We start from the raw sequence: 24,051 nt of genomic DNA, 5'->3' as shown, positions 1-24,051 counted from the left end.
GGTAAAATAATTCCTTTGCTCTAGTGATCTTCGATTAGATTTTGCATCATTTCCTTATGTTTCGGCCATTGATTTTCATAGCCAAAACATTCACTTAACATATGCCGAAATTTTGGAGGAGAATGCGGTGGACTTGAGTGCTCCGCCTGACGAATTTGATTCGGCGAATCATGCAGAGGTCGAAACCGAGGTGGAACAAGGGAATAGCGGTGGTGATGAAGTATAGGAGCTCGAGGAGATTGGGTTCGATGCTAGCCAAGACAAAATAGGGAAAAGGACCGACAACTACACAATGGTAGAGGATGTTTGTTTGATTCAACCATGGGAGAGTGTGCCACTTGACGCGGTGACCGACAAAGATCAAAGCACAATGAAGTATTGGCAACAGATCGAGGAAGATGGAGCTTAAAACTCTTATGGCTAGTCGTGGTGGTTTCAGCAATATTGGTGAGGTGTTGGAGGTGGTGGTGGCTTCTGCAATGGAGATGGGGGGGAGGGGGTTGTTTTTGCTTTCGGCAATGGTGGGGGGGGAGGTGGTGTTGGCTTCAGCAATGGTGATTGTGGGGTTGGAGGTGGTGTTGGCTTCGACATTGGTGGCGGTGGTGGTTAGGTTTTTGGAGGTAGTGAAGCTTTCGACAATTGATGTGGAGGTGGAGGTGGTGAAGCTTTTGGCAATGGTGGTGGTGGTCCTTCGACAAATGAAGTTCATGTTGTTGCTTCGGCCAGTGAAGATGATGGTGCTCATTCTTTAGTCAATGTGGATGATGATGATGATCGAGTTGCTATGGCTGGTGATGGTGATGATGATCTTCACAACAATAATGATGTTGCTTGATTTGTGCATTCTTCGTGCCACAATATTTTTTTTACGGGCCGAGAAAAATATAGCGCATTTGTTCCAGCCCTCCAAAAAAATCCGAAAACGTGCCCCTCAAAAAAAAAAACAATCTGAAAACGTTAAAATGGACGCAAACATACGGGCCGGCGGCGGCGGCTGGATATAGAGAGCCGAATCAGTCAAAGAGGTTTCTTCCCCACCCTTCCGCTTCGTTCCACCCCCAAACCCCAACACTCCCCCACTCCACGCACCAGTAACCCTCTGTCGCTCCTGCCGCCATGGACGGATGACGAGCTTGCTTGTCTCAGAGAGAAACCCAAATCCCCTCCTCGCCCGTACCACACCGTCGGATTCCCCACTCCGCGAGCTCCCCGTCGACCCCAGTCTCGTCCACACGCATTGATCTGCTCTGCTCTCGCTCCAGGGTCACTGCCACCACACGAAAGCGAGGGGGGAAAAGACCATCCGTCGTCTCCATGAGCGGCGGCGGTCCGGGGGCGGCGCCGCTTGAGTTCCCCTCCGCGGAGTGGCGCCGCGTCTACGACCGGCTCATGGGGTTGCTGCCGCAGGTCGAGGAGCTGGCCGCCGACCGCGCGCGCCTGGAGGAAATCAACAGGCTGTCGGAAGCCCGCGAGAAGAGCCTCCGTGCCCGCCTCCTCCAGGTGATTCGCTGGACCGCGGGTTCCCTCTAGGGTTTCTGTCAATTTGGGGGTTTCGTAAATAATCATGGCTTGTTCTCGCCTGATGCTGGCTCCTGTGCTTGCGATTGAAGGCGGAGGCCAGCAGGGAGAGGTGGAAGGCGGCCTACGCGGAGCTGCCTCCAGGCGCTAATCCCAAGCTCGCCGGTAATCTCTCCTCTTCATGTTTCCACCACAAAAAGTTGCTTGTTTTGAATGATTTGGGTGGGAAAATGAGCATCATTTCCCCCTTTTGGCTCGACCCCTTTGGGTCAGGGAGTTATCTATGTAGCTTTATGATGTGCTCAATAGCTATTTGGTTGTCCATTAGGAGATTATAACTTATAGAACAAAGCGCCCAGTTCTGGCGAATTATGCTGCCACTGATATCATTCCTTTTGTGTTCAATGTAGAACTTCAAAAGAGGGACTTGGTGGATTCCGAAGCCTGTGAAGCTCTCTCTGACCCCGATAACTCTCGACGCAAGGTACTTGCTGAAACATCAGTCCACATCTGAAAAGCAATCTGTCCAGCTTGTGTATGTCATGATTTTCTTAATCATTGATCTCTATCCATGTATTTTTTGTTAATTAATAATGCATGATACAACCTAAAGAAGGTTCCTGGAAACAAAAACTATTAATTAGGGGTTCGGTTCGATTTCCATGATATCTGATGTCTATATAGGATAATCCTCTTCTGGGGAGTGCTAATAGACCAGGGTCTGTTTTGTAGCAGGTGACTAGTGAGGATACTAATGAGATGGATCTTGAACAGTGCACGGTGAGTCTCTCTTTCAATCTCCTTTTCTCACGTACTGCTCCATCTTTGCCTGATCCATCCCAGATTCAGCATGTGTGATGCTTATCTCCTTGAGATCTAGATGATTTTGCTGGTTCATTTGCTGTAAACAATTTTGCAGTGTCATCTTCTCTAGAAATCGAGTGGATTGAAGTGTTCATATTCCTTATAAGATAGCTGTTTCTTTCACTTTTGTCATCCGAGTGGATCCAATATTGCTGACAGACTCCCTGATGAATTAACCTTGCACGAGAACTGTGGTCGTGATCAGCCTTATATGATCATATAGCAACTTGAAGGTCTTCCTGCTCCTGTTCAGCACTTAACAAGTTAACATTGCCCCATACTTGTTTCTGGCCAGTCAATCATTTAATTTACAAATTGTGACATTTTGCTGGCCAAAGATATAAAGGTCAATATCCTGAATCATATACAGCTGTTGGTCTGGTCTCAGTCTCTAGTAGGGTCTACCTGCATATAACATGTGATCTTGAATGTATTTGTCTGGTAGTAGTTTTTTTGTATTTACAATCCATGGATTAAGTTGAAGGGTAATGCATCATATATGGGGTTGATCTCATAAGACTTGTCAGATCTTATGACTGGTTAGATGGAGAATATCAAACTTGCTCTCGTTTGATTTATATTTAATAGAAGGAAAAGGACTAATCTGTAGGATTCTCGAGTATTATCTATACCAATATAAAAAGACCCAAAGGGGCAGATCCAACTGATCTCGGCCATCAAACTAAGTCGATCCAACGACCTAGACTGCTTCAATGGCGAGCGTTCAACGTGTTTAACGTGCAATTAATATCATACCAAATATTACACTAATCACAGAATTAACACACAAATAATATCATACCAAATATCCGCGTGCAATTAGTATATTGCCTAAATATTAACGTGCGTTGCACGTGTGCATTTACTAGTGTATTATAGTATCACAATATCTGTCAACTTTGTGTAAGATACTTGATTTTCTCAAAACATTGTTGCACATCTATGAATGACTGACAACATAGCCCAAAACAGTCGTGATGTTTATATTTATCAATAATTTGCTAGTCCTTCTGATCTTAGCAAGATGTATTACCCCGTGCAACACCAACTATCATCATCGTGGAACTTGATGGTTTGTTGCGGTTGATGTGCAGATTTCTGTTTTTAGTTCTACTATCTGTTGGAATTGCTACTATTCTTTTCATTTACAGTTTGGTGTCTTTAATGAAAGCCTTGTGTCTAAGATGCTAATGTTTTGTGCGCTTGTTCAACAGATGCAGATCTTTGTCAAAATAAACTGTTCAAATTTTCGCAAAACAAGAAAGATCCACTGTTTAAAGACTATCACTCTTGAGGTCATGGGATCAGATACGATCTATGATGTCAAGGATAAGATTCGAGACAAGGAGGGCATCCCTGAAGGCCAGCAGAGACTCATGTTTGGCAGTGAGCTGCTGATGGACAGCGGCACCCTGGAGTACTACAACATCGAGGAAGAGTCCACGCTCACCCTTGACCTTGTCCCCCGAGGGATGCATATCTTTGTCAAGACACTGGCTAACAAGATCATGACTATTGAGGTTGGGGGAGAAGATAGCATATATATTGTGAAGGCAAAGGTTTACGATGAAACCGGCATTTGCCCAGGCAGACAGCGTCTCATCTTTGCTGGGAACGAGCTGGAGGATGGCTGCACCTTGGCTGACTACAACGTGCAAAATGAATCTACACTTCATATTGTGTTCCGCTTGGCGTGTCAGAGAGATGGGATGCACATTTTTGTCAAGACACTGACTGGCAAGATCATGGCTATTGATGTTGAGGGAGAAGATAGTCTATACAGTGTGAAGGCAAAGATTTTTGATGAAACCGGCATTCCCCCAGGCAGACAGCGGCTCATCTTTGCTGGGAAGCAGCTGGAGGATGGGCGCACCTTGGCTGACTACAATGTGCACAACGAATGTACCATTCATCTTGTGGTGTTTCACGGCCTCACGTGTCAGAGAAGTGGGATGCACATGCACATCATTATCAGGGGACTGACTGACAAGATCATGACTGCTGTGGCTGAGGGAGAAGATACCATATATAGTGTGAAGGTAAAGGTTTCCGCTGAAACCGGCGTTCCCCCAGACAGACAGACTCTCATCTTTGCTGGGAATGTGCTGGAGGATGGCCGCACCTTGGCTGACTACGACGTGCAACATGCATCTACCCTTCATGTTGTGTTGCGCGGCGTCACGAGGCAGAGAGGTGGGATGCGCATATTTGTCAGGACGGTGAACGGGAAGGAGGTCATTGATCGTGCGTTTAAGCCCAGACAGACCATCGACGATATCAAAGCGTGGATCTACTCTGAGTTGTGCATTCTCCCGGACCATCAGCAGCTCTCTGACCAGGGCGGCGCCCCCCTGGCTGAAGAGATCTCTTGTTCGTGCACCCTTGTTCTGCAGATCCGTCCTCCTGGTGGTCAATGAGATGGATGTAAATCAGTCCTTGGCTGGTGGTGGTGTTAGTGAGAAGTCAGACTCGGTAGAGGTTGAGTTTGAAGTGCTAATTTAGCATGCGTGGGGTCATTTTGGTACAATGCAGGGTGTAAAATGAATGGACAGTTGTAGTTTCTGGGCTGGTAACAAGACTCACTCGCAACCCTGTGTACGTAGGTGGGGTTTCTGTGAAGGTGTAAGCACTTGATGTCACCGTGAAGCTTATGGTGTCGTTAGCCTAACATGTTACTATGTTGAGTTTGGTATTAAGGAGAGAAGGATATATGTTCCCTTGATGCCCAGAAATTAACTGTTGATGAGCATTGTGCTGCTCTGTTTTGCCTAAATTTTCTTTTTGTTTCTTTTCAGAATCCCTAAACCATATACTAGATGCAGAGCAAAGATAGACAATGGAGATCTTCACCAATCACCAGGGCTGATCACTACAACTTTTGCTTGTCTCCTGCATCAAATTACTCAAGGAGAGCACATCGCACAAATTTTGGATGTAAGACTTCTGAGCTTGCACCCGTATAAATTTCGGAGTCGGTAAATTCTGCCTTCAATGGGGAATAAGAGGTATCAGCCAAAGTAACTAATTGCTCTGAAACCGGCTTCGTTTTTGTGTAACTGAAGCTCATTAAACTGCTAGGTCATTCATACACACCTAGGCCTAGAGCCTGTGGTGGTTACTTTCCTTTCCTGGTACTCTGAAAACAATTGGTCTGAAATTTGATCATTCGGTCGTACCTTGAGTTCAGTTAATAATAGCTCCGGAAGCTGGGATCTTTCATCTTAGTTACCTTTACACCTAGTGCATTTCAAACCAGAAACTCCAGGCAGGCTCACGGGATGATGATGATTCCTTGACTGAAATCAGGAGACGCCGAATTCAACGACCTTGAAACTGAAACTCTACCCATCGCTGCTGTAGCTGGCAGCAAGAACACAATGTAGAGCAAGCAATATGCTCGACTTTGTCGCGATTGTCCAACCAAGTTCCATATTAGTAAGATTTCGTTGTGTTTGCCTTGTGAAACTGATGCAGATGTCAGCATCAAGTTTCGTTCGGCCGCGGAGAGATGCCTGAACCTGAATGACCTGGACTGGATCGGCCTGTAGGTTTTTGAGCTGTTCAAAGGAGGGATGGTAAGTAATTACCTCTTCGGGTTATGTGTAGTCAGTGTTCTTTGCCTGTCCAGTGCTGGAGTGCTGGGGTTATCTTCTGCTCGTGTCCAAATTGATTGGGCCCCACAGGCAGTCTCACTCGCCGGCTGGCTGTTTTTTTTTTTTTGAAAGATCCAGCGTTGCTGGCTTTTCATTGGCTTAGCAGAAGAGAGAGTCGCCGGCTGGCTGTTGAATAAACGGTTGGAAATGCCTCTCTTCTTGTTCCAGTAGGAATGGATGTGTATAACGTTAGAAGAAAAAAGATGCGTAATGAAAAATAAAAGTACTGACAGGCGGAATGAGACGGTCCGCAGTAGTACTAAGCAGAGTGATATTATTATGCTTCAAGTCGAAACTATTAGTTGCTACTCCCTCTGTCCTATAATATAAGAATGTTTTCAAACTGTTTTAGCTTAAAAAACATTTTTATATTACGGGATAGAGTAGTACAAAATAATAGTTGTACACCTAGTAGTACTATTTTGTGGAAAATAATGCTCCAAAAATTTAAGCAGTGACATAAAATCGATGATAGTGCATCACGTGAAGTGATTGAAGATGACCATCAATAACATGTGTTGAAAGTTTGTAGAAACCACCCAAGAAAAAGAAAAAGAAACAACCAAGTCCATGGATGACCATCAATAACGTGAAGTAACGCTTTGATCGGGATTGTAGTCGGCCCCGCTCTGACCTTGTCCAAGGAATGTGCTTGATTCACCTTCCATTGCTGCTTGCACAGTTTCGGCATAACGAACATCTCCACCTTCAAACACCATTGTCAACCAAGACAACAACCCTCGAAAATACCCCTGAAGCAATCTTCACAAACTTCACCACAATGTCGACAACCCTAGATCCATCGCCCAAGAAGAACAACAAAAGATAAACTCACCAAACTCCTCTCACGACTGCGGTGGGTCTAGCGCCAAGGCATCGTCGTTGAAATTGAAATGCTGCCACAGGACACGTTGCAAACGGTGGGAGAGGGGGGCAACAGCCTCGCTAGGAGGAGTGGCGTTACAACCCAGAACATGTTATAGCGATCAGCATAGTTAAAGAAACGAACGGGACCGACAGTCGGACTGAAAAAACCGAAACAGGCGGCCCTGACGGTTTTTCAAGCTCATAAGACCATTCTGCAATTGGAGCAGAGAAGACCGATAAAATCAACCTATTTTCTGGAAAAAAAATGGTGAATAAATCGAAGAAAAACAGAAAAATGATTAATGCCGAATTTGGAAGAAGTGGGGTTCAATCCTAGGACGCGTGTGAGCAGGAATTACGTGCTCATGGCCCAATAACCAACTCGACCATGCTACTTTGTTTTCAAATATGAGTAAGTAATTTTATTTGACCATCATTTAACACTATATTGGCATATATAAATATTACTAAACTTATAGTATTATTTTAGGTAAAAAAAACCTGCCGATGAACTGGTGAACCGATGGTCGATCAACCGGTAAACTTGAACCGATAGGCTTACCGGTTCAATCTTCGGTTCGGTTTTTTAAGCTATGGAATCAAGGGCAAATCAATCAATTTGGCGTGACAAGAGGGAAAGACCTTGATACCCTTGTCGAAGAAATGTGCTTGATCCGCCTTCCATTGCCGCCTGCACAGTTTCGGCATAACCAACATCTCCACTTTCCAACACTGCCGTCAACCAAGACATCAACCGTCGACAATCCTCCTGAAGCAATCTTCACAAACTTCACCACGATGCCTACAACCCTAGACCCATCGCCAAGAGCAACAAAAGAGCGACTGAGGTGGGTCTAGCGCCAGGGCGTCGTCGTCACCATTGAAATGCCGCCGCCACAGGACACGTTGCAATCGATGGGAGAGGGGAGCAACAACCTCGCTAGGAGGAGCGAAGTCACCACCCGTAACATGTTATAGTGAATCAAGTATTCATCGTCACCATTGAAGTGCCGCCACCACAGGACACGTTGCAAATCAATGGGAGAGGGGAGCAACAACCTCGCTAGGAGGAGCGGAGTCACCACCCATAACATGTTATAGTGAATCAAGTATAGTCTAAAAAACCAGACGGACCGGCGGTCGAACTGGAAAAAAAAGGGAACCGGCGGCCTTGGTGCCTTTTTAAGCTAATATAAGACTGTTCTGCAATTGGACTATCGGTCGGTTTTCTGAAAAACTGGTGAATAAACCTGAGAAGAACAGGAAAATGACTAGTGCAAAATTTGTAAGAAGTGGGGTTCAATCCCAGTAGGGAGCAGGAATTACATGCTCATGTGCCAATAACCAACTCGACCATGCTACTTTGTTTTTAATTATGAGGAATTAATTTTATTTGATCATTACTTAACACTATATTGCTGAACATATAGTATTATTTTATGTAAACAACCGGGCGATGAACCGGGGAACCGGCGGTCCAACCAGTAAAAACCTGAAACGACAGGCTCACTGGTTCGATCTCCGGTTCGGTTTTTTAAACTATTGAATCAAGGGCATAGGGCAAATCAGTCAATTTGTGGTGGCAAGAGGGAAAGACGCGGTCTCTTCTCCACCCACCCCTTTTGCCACGGGGGCCTTTTTGATATTCAGAACTAACCAAATAGACCAGGATTTGTCCAAATTACCCCCATCCATACTGAATCGACCCAGCCACGGTGGATTGACAGATTTGAGATAGACTAGAGAAACAGAGAGGAGGCCGCGCAGCCGCCGCGCCGCGCCGTGCTCCTCCCCGGCCGCCGCTCCCGGCGCTCTCCCACGCCGCGACCGACCGCCAGATGCTTCGCAGCCACCGCCTCCTCCTCCCCGGCGGCGGCATCCCACCCGTATCGCCGGTCTCGTGCGGCCATCTCCCTCTCGCGCATTTCCTCAAACACCTGCTGGGCGGCCATGCCGGCGTCTCCCACGCCGCGGCGGACCCGTGCTCCCTCACGCTCCACTTCCTCCGCAGCTCCTGCGGCCTCTCGGAGCCCGCCGTCGCCAAGATCGCCGGGCGCGTCCACCTGCGCTCCACCAAGAGGGCGCACGCCGTCCTCGCCCTCTTCCGCGGCCTCGGCCTGGCGGGCGCCGACCTCGCCCGCGTCGTGGCCGCCGCCCCCGAGATGCTCAACTACCGCGCCGACGCCGTCCTCGCGCCCAAGCTCGACTTCTTCCGCCGGGACCTGGGCCTCACCGACGACCACATCCGCAAGACCATCCTCGCCAACCCGTACCGCTCCCTCTGCTACAGCCTCGAGGGCCGCCTCCGCCCCAACTACCTCCTCCTCCGGGAGCTCCTCGGCACCGACCAGAACGTGCGCTCCGCCGTCAAGCAGTCCTTTGAGCTCATCCACGGCAACGTCCGCTCCGACCTGCTCCCCAAGGTCAAGGTCCTCCGTGACCATGGCGCCACGGACGCTGTCATCGTCAAGCTGGTCACCACGCACCCCAGGTCGCTCATTCACAGGTCCTCCTTCTTCAACGAGAGCCTGGCTGCCATGAAAGAGCTCGGGGTCAGCCCGTCCTCCGGCATCTTCCCTTACGCCTTTGGGCTGTTTGCCAGACTGAGCCCGGTGACCTGGAAGCGCAGGATCGACAATTATCTCAGCTTGGGGTGGACAGAGGAGCTGGTGAAGCTGGCCTTTGTCAGGCACCCCTACTGCATGTCTGTATCGGACGACAAAGTGAGGCGTATCTCGCACTTCTTTGCCGATAAGCTTGGCTGGAGCCCGGAGTATGTTTCGGCTAGCCCGATGCTTATCTCGCTCAGCTACGAGAAGCGGCTCCTACCAAGGTACCAGGTGCTGGACATATTGGTGTCAAGGGGTGTCATCCGGCGAATCCGAATAAGCCACTTGATACTGGGGGAGAAGAAGTTCATGGAGAAGTATGTCACTGGTTACCAGCAAACTATTCCTGAAGTTCTGGAAGCTTATAGAGGAGCTGGGACAGACAGTGCTGTGACTGTAAAGTAGCTGGAAGATTCTGCGGCGCTCTACCCTGCACAAAGGCACTGTTTTTCCCCTGGCCTCTACTGTTAATTTTGTTAAACTTAACTGCACTTTTCTCTTTCTGAAATCATGCCATGCAATGCACGTGGGATCAAAGAACTTTAACTTATATCCTGTTTGTTATGACTATCCCTATTTTTCTGTGTAAATTCTGACTTTTGAAGTGGGAAGAAATGGCAGATGGATGAAACTGCCCGGAAATCGTAGGGATGCAAGCGGGCAGCCTGCGATGTTCCGTCTAGTGTAATGTTTCACTTGATCTTAGCATAATATGCGGGCTTTGTGGGTTGCCTGCTTGCATCCCTTTTAAGCATATATGAGTACGATAAAATATCGGACCTAAAGCTACTGTACTCTCAAAATATAAGATATTCTTACAAATAAGCTCTGTAAAATGGCATGTTTGAAGTTTGCACCATGAATTCTAGGAAGTTCAGGATATCGAGAAGGTTTATGCAATGCAGCATGTTATAGCTGAACGACTTGGCATGACAAGCACATGATAAAGTTACATCTCTGGTCTAGGAACACATCCTTGTTATGTTGGGCCACACTTATTATATTCCACTGCAAGAAACCTAGGGGTCCGGCACCATGATGTCCACCTGGAGATCGGTTCGAGTCGGGCCAGATCAGGAGAATCACCTGATTGCTAGTCCATAGAGTGTGCACCGAGTTAGGAGTGCACATAGGTGGTAGCATTGGTAGCTATCAGTTTATATTATAATCTAGTGTCATATCCAGTTTGTATTCAGCAAATAATCCCTAGTACATAAAGGAATTGAAGCTAATGGTTGCAACTTATGAAATCAAGCACCGCATATTTTTTTTTCTATTTCGTATATGGTTTATGTCTCCAACTCCATATCCTTGTATCTCAACTCACTCGTGAAGTGCAGTGAGTGCAGTCCCAGCCCTCTTCAATATTTACCCCAAAACACCAAATGTGTTCTGAACATATTTCTGTTTCCTTATTTGTACAAGCTGTCCAAAATCTTCTAACCGTTTAAACTAAAAAAATCAGGAAGATACATGTCATGTTGCTTTGGGGGTATACTAATAGGCACCATATGTGTCCAATTAAACTTAGTATTAAAAGGAAGAGGTGCACAAGCTTATCTGGGTGATGATCAAATTAGTATGTTTCAGTCTATGATGTGTGCTTAACTGCTTATCCTTGGTAGGTCAGAGTTATTATATGCAATGTACAGTTTCGGTCATATGCAGGATAGATGACATAAGAATAAAATGTACGCAGTTGGTCGAGAGGAGGTTCTGTAAAAACAAAAAAGTTGCCAATGTCTTCTGTATGTTCTACAAATGTTGAAATTTGACGTCACTATGAGTGTTTTTGTTCATATGATTCCATTGACCCATTTAATCACTTGTAATTACAGCAAACATCCCCACTGTTCATATTGGAAATGTTTGCATGTAAACAAAATGCACTATGGTGTCTAAGGTTGCAGCTCTGCGTCACTTGTATCTCAAACTTCAGAACCATTCTAACATGTCACCGAAGCTGTAAACTGATTCATATGAACCCATTTGCTTATTCATAGCTTGAAATGCGACACAAAACATTGCCTAGCCTCCTACTAGCCGACACACGTTTTTCTTTCTTTCTATTCCGCGCTTTTAAATCCTATACGAGTAGAAGTGTACCGATTCTTACACTTGCTTTTTGCTTTGTAAAATGCGCTTGTGTTTATTCGTATTGGACACACATCTTACTCTCCATTCCATTGTTCTCCGAAGCACTCTGTTTTTGCCACCTTTGAATTTCCCGGTGCTCGTGATGGTTGCACGGAACTGCAGGCCCTGTCAGAAAATAGCACGACGATCCATTTGTCCTAAGATTGTTGTAGCAGGTATGGTGGTCTAATCTAGTCAGCTGTTAGAATCGTATAATGTTTCCTCTTCCGAATGAGTTATGGAGTACTACTGTACTAGGCCGCACCAAGGTAAACACCATGTATAAAGTTATATCTGTACTACTTGATGCTTTGCAACGCCTTGATTCAGTACAAAGAGGCGATCGAGATCGCCTCAAGTGCATCCATCTGGCATAGGCTTGGCTGATGAAAAGTCCTTTCTTTGCTTTCTCTGTCAGCTCTGTAACCATTTTATACATGCGTTAGAACTTCTATCGTTTTTGTGCCTTGTTGTATGTAAACCTCCAGAAAGTGGTTGACAAATCACATTTTCTCGGCAAAATGTAAAAATATCAATATTGAAAATATCAGCATTGACAAAATGAAAATATATTCAATGATGAACCTAATGATATTGATTTGGTATTACAAATATTGATATTTTCTTTTTAGACTTGGTCAAACTTTAGAAAGTTTGACTTGTGACAATCTTCATATGTAAAGTAAAACAGAAATCCAATTCCGCTCTTGGGAGCATATGTATCTGCCCATCAAAAATGTTTTTTTTATAAATGTCACTTTTTTTAAAAAGAAAATAGATGTCATCGTCACACCAAAATGCTACTTGAATTTTTTTCGGTAAAAGCTTAAGCATTTTGACCTGTGCGAAAAAACAAATCGAACACTAAATATTACCTCCAAATGTTACCCTTAATTTTGTTTTTTCACCGACGAAGCATTGCTATCCCGTTTCGCATGAAAATTCTCAAGCACGCTTGTTCTAACATGAACGTTCACAATTTTTTTTTAGAATAATTGAAATTTATTTACTACTCCCTCCATCTCAAAATTCTTGTCTTAGATTTGTCTAGATATATCCTTATCAAGACAAATCTAAGACAAGAATTTTGGAACGAAGGGAGTATTTGTTTTGATTTTATTGTTCATCCCTGGAGCAAAAACGGCCTTCCAGTATACCGTAAAAAAGAACACAAATGGCACAAGGTAACACTACTTAACGTTTTTATAACTAAAATTGCCATCCGAAAGAAATAAACCCCCAAAAAACTGGAACTTGCTATCCAAACAAAAAGTTGCCATACTTCACAACTAAAGTTGCCATCATCGAGTAACTAAATTTGCCATCAGACGGAATTGCTTCATGCCACACGTGTGGCACTTATCAGGATTCAAAGAAATCTAAGTGCAAAGCCTAGAAGTTTCTTGCCCCTCCGCCGTCATTTTTTCCAACACTATGAGGGCCGGGGGTAGGGTGGGGGGTGAATTGAAATTTAAATTTCATTTGTAGAGAGAAAAATAATTGTCGACCAAATTCATGGTTACCAGCAGTTTGCTTGTATTGGTCAGTTTGGTTGTGTAGGTGAAGTTGAGATGGTTGTCCTAAAAATAACAGTCCCACTGTGGTCACACGATGTGTGTCTACCCGGGCGGATGCTGCGAAGATTCCAAGCCCAGATCAGACGGAGAACAGGGGCCAGGGGGACACACACGGTCGCCATCGCCGTGATCGCCGGCGCCCCCTCCCCCACACACCCGCCCCAGCCGCCGTCCCGACCTCTCGCCAGCGATAAGCAAATCCCGCCCGCCTCCACGTCGTCCACAAAAGCCCCGTTCTTTACCACCCCCATCCCGACCTCGCTCCTCCTCTCCACCCGCCCCTCCCTCCTGATCCCAGCCCCAGCCCCAATGGCGTCCACCGCTGCGCCGCCCGCCGCCCTCGTCGCCCGCCGCGCCGCGTCCGCGTCCGTCGCCGCGCCGCTCCGGGGCGCGGGGCTCGCGGCCGGGTGCCAGCCGGCGCGCTCGCTGGCGTTCGCGGCCGGCGCCGACCCGCGCCTCGCGGTCCACGTCGCCTCGCGCTGCCGGGCGGCGTCCGCCGCGCGCGGGACACGCGCCGTCGCCACCATGGCCAAGAAGAGCGTGGGCGACCTCACCGCCGCCGACCTCGAGGGCAAGCGCGTGCTCGTGCGGGCCGACCTCAACGTGCCGCTCGACGACAACCAGAACATCACCGACGACACCCGCATCCGCGCCGCCATCCCCACCATCAAGTACCTCCTCAGCAACGGCGCCAAGGTCATCCTCACCAGCCACCTGGTAAGCCTCCCCACCCCCACCTCTCTCGCCCCTTCCCCGCAAACTAATCAATGATCTCAGCCCCATATATGTATATACAATGTAGGAACACATCACTTGCAGAATGTGAGTGTTGTCATAATCTGTTCGGAAAGCCTGATATATGAACACGTAACACCCAAGCTCTATCTACTACAGTACTTGTCAGTTTGATTAAAGCCTTGTGCGATTGACTGATGGTTAGCCTGTCCTAAAACGACTGATCATAGTTTCCAAGGAATTACTGAATACAATCTTTGACTCATTTTAATTCATCATCTGTTTATGATGACTTTATGTGTTCTGTAGTCCCAAAAAACATTAGCTGACTACTGCCGAGCCAAATCGTTATGTGATCTCGCTATTGAATCATTACTTCTCTAGTTGTGAATTATCCTTTTGATTCTAATTGGTGATACTTTTGGATTCCCCATTTTATTTCCTAGCAAACCTTTATAAAGGATAATCCGATGCTAGTTTCACACAGAGTTGCTTATGATTGTTCATGTCATGGATATCAGATTCGTAACCCTTGTCTCCTATGGATTTGCAGGGTCGTCCTAAGGGTGTTACTCCTAAGTTTAGCTTGGCTCCCCTTGTGCCCCGATTATCCGAGCTTCTTGGCATTGAGGTATTCTTTTGTTCCACTTCCACACCATCGAGGCTTCTAATCAAGCATATGCCGAAGTGATTGTAGTCTACTTATTTAAACACATTTTTGTTCGCAAATTAGGTGAAAAAAGCAGAAGATGTTATCGGCCCAGAAGTTGAGAAATTGGTGGCTGACCTGGCAAATGGTGCTGTTTTGCTCCTGGAAAACGTAAGATTTTACAAGGAAGAGGAGAAGAATGACCCAGAGTTTGCAAAGAAGCTTGCGTCACTGGCAGATCTGTTTGTAAACGATGCATTCGGAACAGCCCACAGAGCACATGCCTCGACTGAGGGAGTTACCAAGTTCTTGAAGCCTTCTGTTGCTGGATTCCTTTTGCAGAAGGTTCATACTTTCTTTTATTTCTATTTCTGAAGTTTGATGCTTGAACTCAATTGATGCTATGCACCACAAAATATAAAAGGAAAAAGAATTTCGAGCAGAAGACTTAACGTCCATCCATTGGTTCCAGACAGAGTCTGAAGTGCTGTTCTTTAATTGCAGGAACTTGACTACCTGGATGGAGCTGTTTCAAACCCTAAGCGCCCATTTGCTGCCATTGTGGGTGGCTCAAAGGTGTCATCCAAGATTGGGGTTATCGAATCCCTGTTGGAGAAGTGTGACATCCTTCTTTTGGGTGGTGGTATGATCTTCACATTTTACAAGGCACAAGGACTCTCAGTTGGTTCTTCCTTGGTTGAGGAAGATAAACTTGAGCTGGCAACATCTCTCCTTGCAAAGGCAAAGGCAAAGGGTGTCTCCCTTCTGTTGCCATCTGACGTTATCATTGCTGATAAGTTTGCTCCTGATGCTAACAGTCAGGTATATTACATTTTTGTTTTCCTCATGCAAGCGTTGAAGATAATTATCAATAGATCTTTTTTAGTCAAGCTGAAGCAGCTCACAAATATGTGAAGGCTATATACCTGATCTACAATTTTTCTGTAGACCGTCCCTGCATCTGCAATTCCTGATGGTTGGATGGGGCTGGACATTGGCCCAGATTCAGTCAAAACATTTAATGATGCCCTGGACACAACACAGACAATCATTTGGAACGGACCAATGGGTGTCTTTGAATTTGACAAGTTTGCAGTAGGAACTGAGGTAATGCCATGTGTAATTCATTCATTCAGTTCTATTATGGAACAAATTTGCACAGAAAGAAACTTAACTGTGATCCCTCTCCTGTAGTCTATTGCAAAGAAGTTGGCCGAGCTTAGCAAAAAGGGTGTGACAACTATCATTGGAGGCGGAGACTCCGTTGCGGCTGTTGAGAAGGTGGGAGTGGCTGATGTTATGAGCCACATCTCAACTGGTGGTGGCGCCAGCTTGGAGTTGTTGGAAGGAAAGGAGCTTCCTGGAGTCGTTGCACTTGATGAAGGTGTCATGACGAGGTCGGTGACCGTATGAGGCTAAGCTTCATTTGTTGCATCTTAATTCCTTTCATGTACCGTTCCAAACCTGCCATGTTGTCCTCCCTCTTTTGCTCGTCTTCGACCACTCGAAATGTAAGAGGCCAATGTTTTATAGAGAAATACTGGGAACTGTTTGAATAACACCCCCAGCAATTTGTGCTCACTTGAGTTGCCCTTTCTTAGCTCACATAATTAGCACCAGCAAATGTTTTATTTATAAGGCAAAGATGGAATGATGTTGGTTGAGGATGTTTGATTTTTGTCTTGTTTTGTTTTCCTTTCCAAAGCAAACTTTAGAGGTGTCGAAGATGCACTTTGTGGATGCCTGTTGCGATCAGCAGTAAAAAATTTGGTTCATGTCGAAGTTCACCATGGAACAAGCAGACATGCTCACCTTCCATTTCCAATTTCAGCATAAATTTGACGGACCAACAGAGTGCTGAAGCTGACCATTGAAAGCATCAGCGCATTTTGTTTGTTGTAAGAATGTCTTATTGGTGGAAATTCTTCAGAAACATTTCATTTGGGGTTTGGCCATGTCAGGCTTTACACACAAACTTACTGCATATATGGATTTCGACGATCGACAGTTCAGCATCATGAAGAGCGATATCACAAAGGTGTTTCTTCATTGTGGGCACTTTCTGCCTCCATGCATGCCCAGTAATTCTCATATTTAACACCACACAAGAATGCAACCAACTCAGCGTGCAATTTTACCACCTGGCTCCATGATATCTCAAAATTTAGGTTTAGCTCATGAAAATATATCGCGAATGATAGACAATACAAGCTCAAAGGGTATGTCATACATCACCCTAGACCAAGGTACAAGATGGCCACAATGTGCATAAACAGTACCACAGATATCGCAGATCAAAATGTTTATATCTAGCCCAAAAGAAGCAGTCTTAGATGCAGGAGAAATAAATTAAAAGGTGATAAATATATGTATACTGAGGAACACCAGCAATCCTAATGGTACAAAAGTTTATGCTGAAAGGAGGCACTGACAAAAGAGCTCACGTCACGTCTCATTAGACTCGTTAGAAGCCTCGTTGAAAGACGAGGCAAGGTATTCTGCCAGACTCAATCCTGATGTTGGATTTGATATTGTTCGGCCTTGATTAGGTGTCTCCTTTTTGCGCAATGACTCTGGAAGCCAGGACTTCGCGCCATCGATGGGTTTCAGTATGTTGCCAACGATAGGCTGCAAGCCCTGCCAAGGATCATCAACCATGGACTTCCTGTAGAAGTTCCTCTGATCTTGCGATCCAGAATGGTTCTGGAAGCCACCCCTTCCCCCTCTTCCTCTCGAACCTGGGCTCTGGTAGTAGTTCTCACCCCTGCCACGTCCGGAAGACGAGTGCGGGCTACCTCTTGGTACATAACTCCTCGGGCTTCCTCTTGGTTCGTAACTCATTGGGCTACCTCCTGGTCCGTAATTCATCGGGTTACCTCTTGGTCCGTAATTCATTGGGCTACCTCCTGGTCCATAATTCATCGGGCTGCTCCCTCGGCCAACATTAGGGCCTCTGAACCCAAAGTTGGGTGGATGTGGATACGGATCTTGAGCTGGAGAAGCAGAATGTGGGTTCCAGTGAGGTGGAGGTCCAGGAGGTGTTCCTCGGTATCCAGACATAGGAGTCTGGAACTGCATAGGACCTCTCCATGGACTATTCCCTGGTGCACCTTCCATCGGAGATTGGGCCATATGGTGCTGGTGTGGAGGAGGATAATTGTTGCCAGAGTTCCCTGATCCAGATAAACAAGCAAAGTGAGACCAATGATCAGGGTGAAACTTTGTAGTGTTAGTTATTTATATGGCATCCTGCATGTAAACTGCAAATCTCAAACAGATGCATGGCTTAAAACTGTAATAATTACTTAACTTGCTATCCTGACTAACCCAGTTCTCTGTAGGGCAATTTAGCTAAGATCAACGCAAAGAGTAAACAATACGTTAAGACAGTTATGTTTGGCTAGAAACATGATTGTAGTTTTCACATTTTGCAGGATGTGCAGAAGGCCAAAACAGTAGCTGGATTTCTTGCAGCACAGTACAGCTACAAGTAATCACTAAGCAGTCAAAATTTTGTACTAGCCAGTTTTTAAACCGGTATTTATTTAGAGTGTCAAAAGTGTTCTCTTAATCAACCTTCGCTGCCATGGTAGGTGATGTAAAATGTTCAAAATTACTCTCTTCAACCTAAAAGGACCACCAAAGATTCTTCAATCGACCAATACTCACATCATCCAGTTAGAAGTTACTAGCATCTACATACTTGTAACAGGGTGCTTTTGTTGAAGGTTAGCTTAAGCCCAGGAAAACTCTACTGTCTGGATCAATGGAACTGCTATGAATTATTCCAACAATAATATAAATCCTACAAATATGAATCTTACAAAGGGAATTAACCTAGAAGCACAGGAGCGGAGTATACAATAAACATCAGGAAGGGAAGAAGAGGGCCAATACCCTAGCAGGGTAAGGTACGGACCGTGAGGCGGGGCCGGGGCGGGATTGGGGCCCGGGGGGTCGGCGATCTTGCGCTTCTGCGGGACGGCGGCGGCGGAGGAGGAGAAGGCGGCGCCGGGGTTGGTGTAGAAGTCGAACCGCGAGCGCGGACGCGGGGCGGAGGAGGTGGGCGCCAGGTCGGGCTCCGGGAGATCCCACGCGGGCGGCGGCGGCGCGGCAGATGGCGAGGAGGAGGAGGAGGTGGAGGAAGCGGCGGCGGCGGCGGAGGAGCGGAGCGCGAGGAGGCGCTCCCGGCGGTTCGCCGACGACTCCTCCCCGGCTTGCTCGCCGGTGTCCATCTGGGATTGCTGCTTGCCTGCGACGGGGCCTCGGCCGCTTGGGTTCAGAGAAGAGTAACCCTTGCGTTTGTACTATTTGTCATCGCACAATACGCAGGAGCAGGAAAACATGTAGCTTCAGAAAGTTCAGAAAAAGAGGAGTTCTCTTTTAACGGCCATGAAATCCTCTCACGACCTCTTTTTTTTTTGTTTGACGCGAAACTTAGGACTTTATTGCATCAGAGAGGTACGGTTACAATCAGCCAAGAGGCTGCTTACAAGGAAGGAAGGAAGGAAGGAAGGACAGCTGTCCAACCAGCATTCTGACACTGCTAAAGTAGTAGCTCGTTTAGCACAAGGATCCGCACGGCCATTAGCATCCCTGGAACTACGCTGAACCGTAAAAGAAGCGAAACTTAAAGCTTTGTCCCTAATTTCATCAAAGATAGGCGCCAACAATGATCTAGTGTTGTGACGCGAGAACCAAGTGTTGACAACCTCTAAACAATCAACCTCCATAACAACATGCGAGTACCCTCTGAGTTGGGCAAAAATCACACCCTCTCGCATTGCTTGCACTTCAGCGATAAAAAGATCTGTAACCCCAGGTAAGGGTTTGCTCCATGCACCCATGAAAGAAAGATGGGAGCGAGCCATACCTCCCGCTCCTTCCACTTGTGCCTGAGTGTCAATAGCTTCATCGGTGTTGATTTTCACCCAGCCAGGATCAGGTGGACGCCAACACTGATTAACTCGGCCAACATGATGAGTTTTAGGTAGTTCTAACAAGATCAGATCATCTCCCGCTTGCTTGATTGCATGTGCAGGATTGTACCCTTCCTCGTCATGGGTCCATCAGCTTCGTGAACTCCGGATTGTATGCATAATAGTTACTATCTTGCATCTATCTGATTCGTTGAACATACTGTCAACAATAAGATCTTGTGTCCAAGTCTCCGCATGCAAACGGGGTAGTTTCAAATCCAAGATTTCCTTTGCCGCGTTTCAGAAACTTTTTGCATGGAAAAAATGGACAAGAGCATGCATCAAATGCTCCTCTGTAGCTTTGCAAAGGTCACAAAGAGAATTTGTTCTGATATGTCAATATCGCATGGTAGCGTAGTCAGGGAGAATTCCCCTTAGTGCTCGCGACCAGAAGACCCGAACTTTCGGGATAACTTTGAGCTTCCAGAGAGCTATCCATACTTGTTTCTGTACCGATGAAGTTTCCGCTATCGTCTCTTCCTCTAGAGCATGTCGACCTCTTTGATTTCCAGGAAGTTCAAGACACATGATTTTTTGTACAAAACACGCGCAACATACGAAAAATTCAAAGGATTATAATCCTACGAAATTTCTGTGGAAATCCTTTAATCAAATGAGCCCCAACATGTTATCTCACGGCCCTCGGCACCGCAATATCGGATCATTGTCCTCTCCTACTCGACTTGAATGCGGAATTATGCATAGGGCGCAGATTTAAATTTGAATCTTTCTGGCCAAAAGCGGGAGGATTTCTAGACACGGTGGAGAGAGTGTGGGCCTCGGTCCCCAATGAGGTGCTGCTGGACAAGAAGTTGAGAGCCCACGACCAAAAGTTTGAGAAAATGGAGTGACTGGTGGATTGGAAATATAAAACTCTATATTGCAATCGCCCTTGAGGTCATATCGCAGCTTGATGCTGCAATGGACATCAGGGCCCTATCACAGCCAGAGGGAGAGCTACGCAAAATGCTGAAGATGAAGTTGCATAGGCTTTGTTCTCTGGAACAAACAATAGCGTGTCAAAGACAGAGACTGCTAAGACTTAAGGAAGGAGACGACGACACCGGTTTCTTCCACCAATACGCGCGCCACTGCCAGCGTCATAACATGATCACATCACTACGACATGCTAACACCATTGCTACGGCACATGAGGAGCTTGCCAATATGGTGGACTCCTACTATGGCAGACTCCTCGTTGTGGCGCCATCGAGAGATCACACCATTGACCTAGACAAGCTCGATCTGCCATCCTTGGACATGGTACATCCGGAAGCACCCTTCTCGAAGGCGAAAGTGGAAAAGGTGGTCAAGGACATGCCCTCGAACAAAGCTCAGGGCCCCGACGGGTTCACCGGTCGTTTCTTCGCCACTTGTTGGCACATCATAAAGGAAGACCTCATGCGAGCTTTTGACTTATTCCACCGAGGGGATATGCGTGGACTACTGGCGATCAACAAGGCAATCATCTCTCTACTGCCAAAGATTGATGGAGCGGTGGAAGTGAAAGATTTCAGGCTTGTGAGCGTCATCCATGGGGTTTTAATTTTTTGACAAAGTATTGGCAAACAACCTCGTGGCCGTGCTCCCCAAGCTAGTGGGCTCCCATCAATGTGCTTTCATCAAGGGGAGATCTACTCACAACAACTTCATGTTGGTTCAAAGTACGACACATCGCTTGCATGCTCTTAAAGAGCCAACAATGATGCTCAAGCTAGATATTTCAAAGGATTTCAATACCGTACAATGGCCTTTTCTACTCGAGGTTCTTAGGAGAACGAGCTCTGGTGCAAAGTGGATTGCTTGGATTTGTGGCCTCCTGGCAAATTCTTCTACGAGAGCAATGGTGAATGGATGCCCAGGAAAACCGATCTTCATCTGAAGAGGCATGAGACAAGGAGGTCCTTTGTCTCCTATGCTTTCCATACTCATCATGTAACCACTACACAAGACGATGGATTTTGCGGCAAGAAATGGACTACTTGCACCACTTTCTCGCACTGGCTTCCAACAGAGAGTGTCAACGTCTGATGACGATGTCATGCTATTCATAAGACCGAGAGAGCTCGATCTACAATGCAAGTCTCCTCTACAATCCTCCAACTATATGGCGAAGCCTCCAGCCTTCGTGTCAACTTGATGAAGAGTGCTGCCCTGCCAATATGATGCAGTGAGGAGATGATGGAAAGGGTTAGCCAAGTTCTTGGATGTCCAGTGGGTATGTTCCATGTAAGTATCTTGGGCTGCCTCTAACCATCAGGAAGCAAAGCGCGACTCAGCTTATGGGGCTCATGGACCAACTTGCTAGCTGCTTGCCAAGATGGAAATCACCATCTATGCCCAAGAGTGGAGGAATGATCCTTGTACAGTCTGTGCTATGTGCGATTCCAATCCATGCAATGCTTGCTTTGGACATCCCTCAGAAGATCATCAAGGCCATGAACAAGATATGCAGATGTTTCCTTTGGTGTGCAAAAGATCAGGCTAACGGTGGGCAGTGTATGGTAGCTTGGGAGATAGTATGCTCTCCAAAATGGGCGGGTGGCCTCGATATTCCTAATCTCAGGTGGAGGAACATCGCGGTGCATGCTAGGTGGCCATGGCTTCAACGAACTGATCAACAACGACCATGGGCAGATTTCGAGATCCCGGTGCCACAAGAGGTGACACAACTTTTCCAGGAGGCGACACGAGCGAATGTGGGTGATGGCACTTCAACCCTATTCTAGGAGGACAAATGGTTCAATGGATTCCGGATACAGGAGGTTGCACCGGCCCTATACGACAGAGTCAACAATGGTGTCAAGAGATTGTGCATAGTGCACCGGGCGGTGATTGGTGGCAACTGGATCATGGACATCGGGCCGAAGATGTCGGCCCTTGAGATTTAGGAGTACCTTAACCTATGGACTACAATGGAGTAAGTAGAGCTCAACCGAGACATCCTAGATTCCATAGTTTGGGCTTGGGGAAAGGATGGTGTCTTCTCAGCTCGATCGGCCTATGCAGCCAAGTTTTGGGGAAGAGAGGTTATCCCCATGGCTGATTTCACTTGGAAGTCTAAGGCACCACTACAATGCCGTTTTTTGCATGGCTAGCACTTCAAAAAAGGTGTTGGACATCGGACAGGCTTGCGGGGCATGGACTAGAGCATCAGGAGGCTTTCCCTTTCTGCGGGCAAGAGCAAGAAACCATTGACAACATCCTCCTCACTCGCGTTTTTGCGAGACAAATTTGGACCATTGTATGCACCGGCCTAAATAGATGAGACTGGATCCCTCATCATCAGTCCAGCTTGTCACAATGGTGTGCCAACAGGCATGGTGCTACGACATGCACGAAGGATGTGCGAGCAATGTTGCTATTGGTCCTATGGAGCTTTGTAAGCATCGAAACTCCATCGTGTTTGACGCGGATTCTCCCTCTATGCACCAGTTAGTTATGAAGATCGAACAAGAAGCCACAAGATGGAAGCAAGCGGGGATCTTCAAGGGAGACGTGGAGCCGATGTTGCATGCATTAGCTACATGGGAAAACGCGAGAAGTTAGATATGTATTAGGTGGATTCCGAGTAGAGTTGGTGTATGTGTAATATGTAATATCCAACGTGGAGGGGCTTCTTCTCCCCATCCTCTCTTTAATACATAGTACGCACACTCGTGCATATTCGAGAAAAAAAGCCCCTAGGCAACCACATGGACTTCGATCAAAGAACACTGTTCTCATTCGAATTTAATTAGACCATCATGTTGCTCCTTCACCACTGTTATGTTATGTTCTTCTCTACATAGAGTATTGATTAGAGTATAAAGGCAAATAACTACATTATGTGTGATGTACTTCCTATGTAAAGAAATATAGTGATCTAAACGCTCTTATATTTCTTTATGGAGGGAGTAACTAATTTAATGACAACTTCTTGTGAAAGTGGGTGTCAACTACATACACTCACTAGTTGCGTGTGAGACATGCAAACCACTTTCATCAACCTATTTTCTCTTCTCACCTCTCGTAAATTTCAAAACTATAGGCTAGGAAAAACTCAAATGAAAAACATAAATTTTGTGTAGGATAAATTAAAGTAAAACAAATTGAAAACCTAAAGCAGGTTTTTCTCTTGGAACTGTGTTGAACATGTGTATAAGTTGAGTTACAACTAGACCTCTAATTAACGGAGGTTCATAAATTCACCTAGATTACACATAGCACAACACTAGACTTCTAGTTATCTGGAACAAAATTAATTCTTTAGGATTGCTGGCACCAATACAAGTCGTACACATGGAGTTATGGCTATTGAGGCGGTAAAATCAACAACACCCGGCCCATAAATGTAGTGTTGAATAGCTACTTTGCACCTATCTGCATGGTCCCGACGAGTATATAGTTGAACACTCAAGATTGCACAACCAAAGTGTAAGCTCGCCCATCAAGTTTATAGCTATCACATTGCCATTGGGCGAA

At 46.2% G+C, this 24,051-nt stretch overlaps 4 protein-coding genes across 5 annotated transcripts; 3 read left to right on the top strand and 1 right to left on the bottom strand.

Annotated features, from left to right (window-relative positions):
* Positions 1–1,015: 1,015 nt before the first annotated feature.
* On the top strand, positions 1,016–5,155 carry LOC125522802 (polyubiquitin-I-like). Of its 2 annotated transcripts, none has more exons than XM_048687840.1 (5): positions 1,016–1,500; positions 1,611–1,683; positions 1,929–2,002; positions 2,254–2,298; positions 3,597–5,155. In XM_048687840.1, exons 1-5 carry the CDS (start codon positions 1,315–1,317, stop codon positions 4,797–4,799), a joined length of 1,581 nt encoding a protein of 526 aa, XP_048543797.1. In that variant the 5' UTR covers positions 1,016–1,314; the 3' UTR covers positions 4,800–5,155. The 2 variants fall into 2 exon arrangements, with proteins under 2 accessions (XP_048543797.1, XP_048543791.1); XM_048687834.1 differs by having other exon boundaries at positions 2,251–2,298.
* A 3,421-nt stretch (positions 5,156–8,576) lies between these two features.
* LOC125522782 lies at positions 8,577–10,061 on the top strand. The gene has a single exon (XM_048687817.1). The coding sequence runs from the start codon at positions 8,741–8,743 to the stop codon at positions 9,914–9,916; it is 1,176 nt and encodes a 391-aa protein (XP_048543774.1). The 5' UTR covers positions 8,577–8,740; the 3' UTR covers positions 9,917–10,061.
* Positions 10,062–13,263: 3,202 nt separating this feature from the next.
* On the top strand, positions 13,264–16,189 carry LOC125522773 (phosphoglycerate kinase, chloroplastic). Its single transcript, XM_048687808.1, has 6 exons — positions 13,264–13,941; positions 14,513–14,590; positions 14,693–14,953; positions 15,113–15,430; positions 15,557–15,715; positions 15,803–16,189. Exons 1-6 carry the CDS (start codon positions 13,279–13,281, stop codon positions 16,019–16,021), a joined length of 1,698 nt encoding a protein of 565 aa, XP_048543765.1. The 5' UTR covers positions 13,264–13,278; the 3' UTR covers positions 16,022–16,189.
* A 574-nt stretch (positions 16,190–16,763) lies between these two features.
* Positions 16,764–18,956, bottom strand: LOC125522791 (protein pygopus-like). Its single transcript, XM_048687825.1, has 2 exons — positions 18,528–18,956; positions 16,764–17,781 (listed from the first exon to the last, which is right to left on the bottom strand). Exons 1-2 carry the CDS (start codon positions 18,841–18,843, stop codon positions 17,054–17,056), a joined length of 1,044 nt encoding a protein of 347 aa, XP_048543782.1. The 5' UTR covers positions 18,844–18,956; the 3' UTR covers positions 16,764–17,053.
* Between the last annotated feature and the right edge of the window lie 5,095 nt (positions 18,957–24,051).

This window comes from Triticum urartu, chromosome 1, assembly GCF_003073215.2.
Source record: "Triticum urartu cultivar G1812 chromosome 1, Tu2.1, whole genome shotgun sequence".
In the NCBI taxonomy this organism is placed as follows: domain Eukaryota; kingdom Viridiplantae; phylum Streptophyta; class Magnoliopsida; order Poales; family Poaceae; genus Triticum; species Triticum urartu.
The sequence above is the reverse complement of the archived record's forward strand: the minus strand, read 5'-3'. Positions and strand labels throughout refer to the sequence as shown.